General features: G+C 38.2%; 1 protein-coding gene across 1 annotated transcript; it reads right to left on the bottom strand.

The window, feature by feature from the left end:
- Positions 1–2,393: 2,393 nt before the first annotated feature.
- On the bottom strand, positions 2,394–7,345 carry LOC108747170. Its single transcript, XM_018484475.1, has 3 exons — positions 7,268–7,345; positions 6,998–7,080; positions 2,394–4,784 (listed from the first exon to the last, which is right to left on the bottom strand). Exons 2-3 carry the CDS (start codon positions 7,040–7,042, stop codon positions 3,084–3,086), a joined length of 1,746 nt encoding a protein of 581 aa, XP_018339977.1. The 5' UTR covers positions 7,043–7,080; positions 7,268–7,345; the 3' UTR covers positions 2,394–3,083.
- Positions 7,346–10,527: the final 3,182 nt, after the last annotated feature.

Genomic DNA, 10,527 nt, shown 5'->3' with positions numbered 1-10,527 from the left:
TATATATATATATATATATGTTAAGAAATTGCAAACAGATCGTCAAGATGCGCTGTTAGCATTGCATTTATTGAAAATATCTAAAATTTAAAATAAACTCGCGATAGTATGAAAAATTATTACAACAATTTATTTGTTGATAAAAACAGATCGTGTTTTTATGAAAATTTTAATACTCTAATTAATTATAAAACTGGGTATGCCGTGAAGAATGTAACTTAAGAAATTAATATCGGAAATGTTCATAATTATTGTATTAGTAGTATATTTATTAGATTAAACTATTTTGTCGTACGAATAGTAAAAATGATGCACAGCTATGATTACTTTGATGATTATTCATCTTTTCAAGATTTCGATGCATTCAGAATTCTATCGACAAATACACCAAGGGTTACAAAGCGTCGTCTATATAATCTAAATAAATTCTATTTAGATTATTTTATTAACAGATACTGTTTATGAGTCTTAGGATATTGATTGTGAGTCGTGTTCGATTCCACGACATTCTCGTCATGTAGAGATTGTTAATGATGTGCTCTAAGGAGGCTAAAAACAATATTTATCTCGGATATATATGAAATATGTTAACAATTTTTTGGGGAAGCTGACATAAAGAAAATAAATATTCAACTCACGTTATATATATTCATTTCTTCATCTTCTAAAGTTTCCACAATTCCTGTGGATTTTCGTCTTTGGGTTTATAATTTTTCCTTCTATATTCCATGTATAGAGTTAGACTGTTGCAAATCATAGTATATTAAGTTACTGCCACAAATATAACTTTTGTTATAAAATATTGAATTTTTTATACCTGATATACGTAAGTAAACGCATTAGAAATGTCCATACCGAAATGTCTCGCAAAGACTTTTTCCAAAGATATTTACGATATGGACATATTTTGAATCATAATTTATGGTATAAATCCGTTTCTTTTCTTTCGTTTAAGAAACGAGATTATGTGTGTGTGTGTGTGTGTGTGTGTGTATGTGTATGTGTGTGTATGCGTGCGTGCGTGTGTGTGCGCCTGCGTGTGTGTGTGTGTGCCTGCGTGTGTGTGAACAGATTTTAATAAATTTTAATAATGGATGAGTAATAAAGTTTCATTTCTTTACTCGTCCAAAGGACTTGCGAGTTGCCAAGTAATTAATATTAAAATTAGATCTTAAGTTATTCTTACATGTATACACGTGTAAAAATTTATAATACGCTTAGATTGAGTAACTTTAATTCACAAGCGTAACATGTGTACGATCAGCACTGAAAACTAGATAAAACGTGGCATCGCCTGTCAACGAATGAAAAACATTCGAGCAAAAGTAAGGCGATATAATACGACTATTTAGTTAAAATATTACGTTTATATATATATATATATGTAATATATATAAATATAAGTAAATAATAATGGCAATAAAATAATATATTTACAGCACCTTGTGAATATAGGATTTTTTAATTCCCAATTATAATTTATTCTGTATACAAAAATACATTAACTACCTTTATTGATTAATAAGGTAACTAAATAGAGATTTATATATGTGAGAGTAATTGAATGGTTTACAACTTTTGGACACCTTGCGTATTACTATACCTTATACATTAAATAGATTACGCTGCAAATATAAACTAATGACTGCACACGATTTTACATATAACTTATTGAATTGCCTCGTTTTCTTTCTACTTAGTTTTTCACATTTTCAATAAATTTTCTTAACAATACTACATTGATCATAGTAACAACAGTATGACAAATGTGATAAAACATCATGATAACATTATCATTCATACCTTGTTGAGAGTTGCTTAACATTCATACAGCACACGTGAAACAAAGCAAACCTCATTTCATAACCAGACCCTACGTAAATTTATTATTTGCTGTTTTACATAATATCATAATATAATATTTTGGCACTTTAGATTTTCGCAACTTAAAAAAAAAGCTATCAAAGTAAACTTTCAACAATGAACTATACTCGTATACTTGTGTATAATTAAAAATTTCTCATTTTGCTATAATATATTTTTTGTTAATATTTTTATTTATTTGTTACCTTTAATTTTTATTGATTATAATAGAATGATCATACTTTCACATTTTGTAATTTTATTTTATTTATTTACTTCATATAAAATTTTCTATAGGATTCTACTTATCTTTAGAAGATTTAAGTAAGTAGATAATAAATATAAATAATATTATTAATAATAACATGTTAACATTTCTTAAACACTATATTGTAAACCATTTTTACTTTGTTGAAATTTCAACTTTATTATTACCTAGTCGCATGTTGAGCAACTGTTGTTAAGAGAATCCCAAATACCAAAAAAGGAGATAAAAACAGAGAAAGAAATTACAAAATATAAATACATCGATTGATAAATAATAAACGCAGAAATAGGTTTGATTATCTTTGACTAAATCTTCGGCGTATCGCCTATGTTTTTGCCTATAAAGGCCTGAGCTTAAGTTTCATTATGACGAAGCACAACTCTATATAGAGACCATAATACGCGTTAAACGAAAACGGCACGAGTACTACAATTTATTGTAAAATAATGCCGCTGATACTACCACGTTAAGAAAACGTAGCCTTTATATAGAGTCGTGCTTGCGACACTCGATAGCCTCTATGAAACCTGAAGATTCGCAATTTCGAAGACCAGTCTACATAAATTCCCTTCCTGGCCTTCTGGTAAAAAATGTTCCGCTATATGTGCACGACTCGCTCAAAATTCTGAATACATGTAAAATATACATACAAAAAAATACTGTCAGTTAATGGCCAAAAAAATATTGAAAATAATACAAACAATTTCCATCCGTTTACCGCTAATTTTTTGTCTTGACAAAGTTGTATTCGCTAAGACTAATTTCTTTTTCTCTGCACGATTCGCATTCGTCTTACGGAAGTGCTGACCTCCAACGACGTGTCAACGATATCGCCCAGGAAACCATGTAAACCGGTTTTGAAGAAGAGGACCAAATGAAATTCGACGGTCCCTCTTCCAGAATTGAGATATCGGAATCACCGAAATTCGAGATGACTCGTGGACAAATATTTCTATGAGTAGAAGCATGTTCTCGAAGATTTCTTCGTCGCGCCATTCTGTTCGACGTTAGAAAACGCCGTGGATTTCCTGGTCCTCGCCGAGAAGGGCCTGAGACGCATAAAAAGATAAGCGGACAACACGCACGAGGAAAGTAGAACGGCGAGTAGCACGATGAGAGTAATCGCAAATCCAGGAGTGGTCATGCAGATCATGGTCGAGCTGGCTGTATTTTCGTGACGTTGCGGGAACACCATCGTTGGTCCATTCAGTTCGCTGTTGTTGTTCTCATCGATGGAAAAGGTCAGGTCACCGGTCGAGACAACTCGAATAATTCGATTCACACCAACGGCCTTTTGCGGATTGTGCACTATCTCTCGGGATTTTCTTCTCCTTTCGTCTCGGGGCCGTCCAGCCGCTGCCTGTAAATAAGCCTCCAACGGCAGCGGGATCGGTGGCGGAAGACCGTATCCGACGTCAGGATGTTCATTCGTCGGGGAATGATGATGGTGATTCTCTAGAAGACCCTGACTCTCCAAAAGCGACGACGATTCCGAACACTGTTCCGGACATTGATACCGACATATCTGTATGGTACATTGAAAGTGTACCTCCATGGAGTCCGGAAACTTGAACGCCTGGAAATGAGCGTACGACAGCACGGACGCCGAAGCGCCGAAATTCTTGATTTTTGTAAATCTAGACATCAATTTAGGTCGCGTGATACAGCCTCGCTGATCCACCAGTTGTATCGGGGCGCGTTTGCCATCGTGAGCCATGCAATTTCTCACGAGCATATCGAACTTGGAATCGTCATCCTTAATCGCGAGTACCATCGTCATAGTCTGACCGATCTTGACAAGCCCCGAAACCTCGGAAGCCCACGGTCCCTTGCCAACTTGTATCTGCATCCAGCATCCGACATTATCACCAGCGAAATCCGCGCGAACCACATCCAGCATATCCACGGGAAACGGACGGAAGGTGACCGATTTCTCATACAGATCGTGCCAAGTGCAGCGCAGTTTGCGCGCCTGATCCCAGACTTCTTGCACCTGAGGATCGTATTGTACCACTATGATGTTTTCGAAAAACGTCCCGGATCCAGATTCGGCGCCGTAACCGTACAATCCATTCTCCGTATTGCCGGCCGTACCGCACGCGTGTATGCTGATGTCGAAGTTGACGGATGTGCGACCAAGTCCCGCAGGCAGGTGTACGCAATTAATATTGCTGTAGTGGCCTTTACTAAAGACTATGCCGTAGAACGGCTTGTCGAAACCCAGATAGACCTTCATCAGACTCTTCTCGCATTTCACATCCAGCGACACGATCTTCGGCATATCGGGCGTCGGCGCCGGCCAAGGTTCGACGCCAACCGCGGTACTGGCTCCGCCGCCCGTGGTATAGATCTTATCCATAGCTTCCGATTGCGCTTTAGAAGGCGGCAATGGCGGCGGTGGGCCATGGTAAGCGACATTATGATGCGGACGCGGTAAACTCAATGCACCTCGACCCGGTGGTAATAAAGGATGACCTCGAAGGCCACCCGATTTATAATGGTTTCCTCCCGTATCCTTATCCGCTATGGAATCCAAAGCTAATTGATCGGAATTAATTAACTCGTTATCTTGATGATTCAATGCTGAATTCTCGTTTCGATTATCTTCTCCCGGGATCGCCTCCACAACCTCGACTTCCTCGGCTCGAGCCAGCTATAAAAACACCAATAATTGTTGACAATAGATGCGAATTACGTTTTTGAGCTTTTAAAAGATATCATAAAGAATAGTTTTAAGTTTGAACAAAAGACGATGGAAGTTTCAAATTTTTTATATGGATGGTACTGATGGTGTAGAAATTTATTAAATTCTTACGAAACTAAATATATGTATGATAGAAAACGTTTGTTTCTTTTTAAATCATTAATTAATAAATTGTGTCACTCTCGACTCAACGTTATCTAATGAGGCTACATTACCACACCGAGAGCTCGTTCGCAAATTTCATTTTTAGTCGCATTGATCGCTTTCTCTCTCTCTCTCTCTCTCTCTCTCTCTCTCTCTGATATATAGAAATAGCGTTTCAGCTAAATTTTATACATTTATCGAAAAAACGGCCATACAACGGTATTCGTTTCTCACGCGCTCAATGGGAAACCTAAGTGTGTCAAGCTCGACAGAATCGCACTGCGCCGAGAAATGCGGTATGGGCTCGATCGTTCGATTATCCGATCGGACAAATGGAGCGATCGTCGAAAGAGTTATTTCCGGTGGCACGGCAGCCGAGGGCAACACGGTGCAGAGGATGGCGAATTGCCGGCGGCGATAAACCTGTTCGGAGTATTCAACGAATGTGGAGTTCGACGATTCGATTGACTCGACGGTGGGGGACCATAGGGGGTTACGAGGTAGGGAGCCCGCGGAATAGGAGCATTGAGGAGCGTGTGTATAGAACTGTACGTTATAGTGGTACGATTGCGTCACGCGTGACCTTAGGGCATAACGGGCTACCCGTGTCTGTAGCCACGGGTCAATCGGCCAGTTCCGCGCATATGTTCGCGGTGCGACTCTCCTTCTCGCCCCCTACCATCCGTCTGTTTACTCGTCCCGTCTTGGATTTTCAATGTGCGCGTCCCATAATTCGACCAAGGCCTACCAAGTCACTTGCGCGGGGTCTCAACGACGTCGGTTCTCAAAGAAGCCGCGACAACCGGCAATTTATCATGAATGACGTGCATCGTGCCATTTATATCAAACACGTTTTGTTCAAGTGTCGACACGCTACTCAATACTTCGTCTTTGATCATGACAGTTTGGTCGCTTTCTATCGGGAACAATAAAAATTGCAAATATATATATATATATATATGTATGTATATAAACGTTGCACATTATACGCCCGAAAATTTATCATATTTATTATTATTGCGTGCAGGGATATAAAGCACATGTGAGAAGGAGAAAAGAAGAACCCGCAAAACAACAAAAATTAAACGTACAGAAAGAGTTAATTTGACTTTGATAAGAAATACAGGTCGAAACGGTGCTAAATCATCATGCAAGTATAATTCATAGAGACATCGCGGAGGGTTTGGGAGCGAAGGGGAAGGGGGAGGGGGAGGGGGAACACAGACTGGATGATTCCGACGGCGATTCATTCATTGATGCGGTCTATCGCCACGCTCTTTTACAAACTTGAACCGACAATCGTCGATCGAGAAGTCGAAGCGGAAAATAAAGAGGATGCGTACATATGTGCATCGAAAAATCGTGTTGGGCCACGAGGAATGCAGGATGAAAAGGGTACACCGAAGAAATCGCGAGGCGCGCGCTCACACGAAGAAACCGGTCGTTCCACGCGCGGGATTTTTGCGCACCACCTTGTAAGAGAGCGGCCCGATGTACGATGAAACGTTACTCGGGTCCTCGGTAGACAGTAGACGAGCCGGATTGGAGCACCATTTTGAGACATCGGACCGGGCGAGTCGCCCTTAGCTCTGGGTCAGAGCACTGGGTAACGGCATTGCCTGGCCACGTGCGCACTTCACCACGATATATCTGGGTTATAATGTAGTAATTACCTATACGTAGACCGTACACCGAGACCTATCCTATCCCCCGCACAAGAGAGATCCCCTCGACCTTCTCATACCGCATTTCTCGTACCGGTGGTCTCGCACCAGACGAGAACTAATACCCGTGAAACCTCGTTTATCGTCTTTCTCTCGTCCCCGAGAACGTTCGATAGACATTTCGCTTCGAACGCCGATGTAAAAATTGTAACAATCGATACGTAACGTGTGTATCGATAACTCACGCGTTAATTTTTCACGCGTGATTCTTATTACGTCTCGCAACGATCATCGACATTCATCCAAAATAAATCTTAATTAAATAACGAATGTAAAATGTATCTATTCACTCACCCCCTTTAATAGGAGACAGGCTAGGATATAAATGCGTAACTGCATACCGCGTTGGTGTCCACGGTGGAACACTACTGGTATCACTGAAAAAAGATACAGTTTACGTTAAATATTTGAACGTTTATTATATTAAATATACGCTGTGGCATAATTCGGTATATCATGCCAAAAATTTTTTAATAAAACTAAAAGTGAAAAGTTAATTTCTAAAATAAAATACAAAAGTAGCATTTAAAACAAAACAACTGTGTCAAATGTATAATAACTTACCTGTAACGATAATCGTACAGGATCGTGAAAATTGAGAGAGACACACTCTCTCTCTCTCTCTCTCTCTCTCTCTCTCTCTCGCTCTCTCTCTCTCTCGGCTATCGTAAACGCGCGGGTTATCTTTTGTATCGACGTATTCACCAATTGCTCTACACAACTACGACCTGTAATTAGAAGTTTACGAAATTTATAATTATAAGAGTCTTTTTAAAGAGATTGGATTTAAATGTTTTATCTGAGCAAAAAAACAATTTGCAACGTTCATGTTAGATGTGTTGACTGTTAATCGTTATTCATTTCCGCTACCTCGCAGTAAAAGACACATTTACAGGACAGACTGTTGTCGAACTCGCATTTCGCTCGTTTCGCCCGTGTTTGATCGCCAATTATCAAGCAACTACATGTTCGCCTCGCGCAACCACTAAAGCCACCTGTCCCAAATTCCTCTCGAATGTCCGGGTTTTCGCTCCGTTATTTTGTTGTAAGCGTGAAACCGCGATCGCATCTATCGGTGCAAGTTAAAAATTTCACTAAATTTGCAAAAGTGTAGATACGAAATACATGTCGACATGCAAGTTTTACAGTTGTTCAGCTCAAAATGGTACAACTGTGTTTGTACAATCTGGTAATTAATTATTTAGCATAGACATTAAATGACTCTTGCATCTTTTGAATTTAAATTACGATACGTGAGATAACGAATTACAAAAAAAAAATGATTTTGTCGCACATATTCTTTATAATAAAGGAAAGAAAAAAAATGGTAGTAGTATGCCATTGACTTGTTACCGCTTCTCTACGTACATATATATTATACATACATATATACAGAATGTCCTGAAAGTTTGTTGCCAATCACTTTTGTATAGATAGATTGGATTAAACTGAGGCAAAAAGTTCTTTACCATTTTGCAATTTTCACAATAGTTAACAAGACATTAATTATTACTAAAAATTGCCAAATATTGGTCTTGAATAATTTTTGACTCAAATACTATCAACTTTACAGAAAAACTGCAAGAAACAAAAATCATTTATTTTCTTCTCATAGAACTCTAAGAATTTTTTCGGAATTTTTTATCAACTTTTTAGTACTGCATTTTCTTATTTTATCAACATGAGAAAATACGGTATTAAAAAAAAATTCTGAAAAAATTTTGAAAAAATTCTCAGAATTTTATAAGAAGAAAATTAATGATTTTTGTCTCTTGCAGCTTTTCTATAAAGTTGACAGTATTTGAGTAAAAAATTATTCAAGCCAATATCTAGCAATTTTTAGTATGTATGTTAGTATTTATATATATATAAAAAAGAGTAGGATTTCGATACTTCCTTTCAAAGAACACAAAGCATCTAATTAACGCAAAACAGGAAACGTACATATAATAATAAATGGAAAAGGAAATTAATTAAAGTCCCAAAACTGTTTTATTTAAGTGTAATAAAATACTTGCTGAGGCTCTTATCTGCGGACATAAATTGAGACACAAACGAGGAAAACAGTCATGTAAATTGCGGGTAGGTAAATTTATGTCGCGAGTAGGTACTAATTTGTCTAATGGTCACGCCGGCTTGAATGTCCTGCGTTTTAATGCTCTCTTACACAGAATATCCAGCAGAAATACCTCCGCGTATCCAAGCGTTTTTCTTTACGGCATATATAATATCATATATAAATATGTAATGTACGTGTATGATGTATACATACGATAATGTATGTATCAACGTAAACCTTGATTTAAGCCTTATCTAAATTCCTAAATTTTCTAAACCACTTAAATTTAACAAAATAAAGGAAGCTTCTCTCTTTTTTTTTTATACTGATTATATCTATCTAAATTTTCGAATTTTTAACTAGTTAAGTGTGTCTCGGTCGTTTTGAAAAATCTTTAAGAATTAAAGTGTGTAAAATTTAAAAATCCGTCCCGGTTTTAATGCTATAACGACGAACAGCACGACCGCTTTCGCGCGCGCATGAAAGAGAAAAGCCAGAGACGATATGCAAGACGACTGTGCGGTAATGTGCAATCGGTGTCCAAGTGGTATGCTTGACGTTTTATGAATGTAGGCAAGTAGGCTCCCGCCGATCAACGCTCGACCGCACGCGCGCACACGTGGAGTGTCCAAGTCAAAAGGATCAACCGGTTAGCCGGGCGCGGCCGCCGGCTATTCGTCCAGTTTGCGAATCCAGTACTTTGTGTACGCGATCTTTGTATATACGATAATATCTAAAATCGAACGGTTACGATCATTTGACCGATTTCTTGGAATTTTTCCTCCGAGTCGCCTTCGATCAATTCTGTCGTGAAAGAATAAAAATGTTGAATGGATGTTTGTTCAGACAATCTGCGTTCAGTAGGCTCGATTTTCTTTTTTTTTTTTTTTTTTTTTTTAATAAAACATATTTAACGCTGTAATCCAAGAATTAACAGTGTCTCAAATGTATAATTAATTGCCTTTACGACGTAGATGCCAACTAAATCGGAAGCAGCTCTGGAGAGGCAGCCGCGAAAACCACAGTCATTAGATCGTAGCATATATTATATTATTCTGCGTCTGCAATTCGTGTCACAATAAACCACGACACCTGTTCTTTCTCTTACGAGCAGCTTGTACACGAATAAAAATCACCAGCTGTTTACCCGTCTCCCGTTTCGCGCTAACCATGAATCGGGCATACCGAAGATACGGCACGATGCCAAATACGTATAACGGTTCAGTCGACATTGTAATTCCGAAGTCGGGCATTCGCATAATCAGCAACCTAATAGCGACCTATATAGAAAGGACCTAGACACTTTTCTGTTTCCTTGTCCCCCTTTCTCATTATCTTCTCTTTCACATAACGGACATCCAGAAAGACGTCGCGTCGTAAATAATGTATCCACTAACATGCGAAAAAAAGTCGGACGGATCGATGCGTCGACGAATTTATACGTTAGTTCTTGTTTTAGACTCTAATGGATTTATTAACACCGTTCCATCATCTAATGTTTTTTTCTTTTATTTTCTTTTTTAGGTCTCATTTCGCTTAGTTATCTCGCTCTAAAAATTCTACACAACGATGCGTGTATCAATCAGAGTGATCTCTCAGATTTAACGATACTTAATCATGCGTTGAAAATCGCCAGCGATCTCCTTAATAAATTAAAACGGAGCTTGGATATATCCGATCGCAGGAATAGCAATAGGCAATGTAATAATACACGGAGAGAATTTTTTCTTAGAATTTACCCTGAAAATATGATAGACTTTTAATG

Source organism: Trachymyrmex septentrionalis, unplaced genomic scaffold (genome assembly GCF_001594115.1).
Source record: "Trachymyrmex septentrionalis isolate Tsep2-gDNA-1 unplaced genomic scaffold, Tsep1.0 scaffold196, whole genome shotgun sequence".
Classification (NCBI taxonomy): domain Eukaryota; kingdom Metazoa; phylum Arthropoda; class Insecta; order Hymenoptera; family Formicidae; genus Trachymyrmex; species Trachymyrmex septentrionalis.
This window is presented reverse-complemented; position numbering and strand designations above follow the sequence as displayed.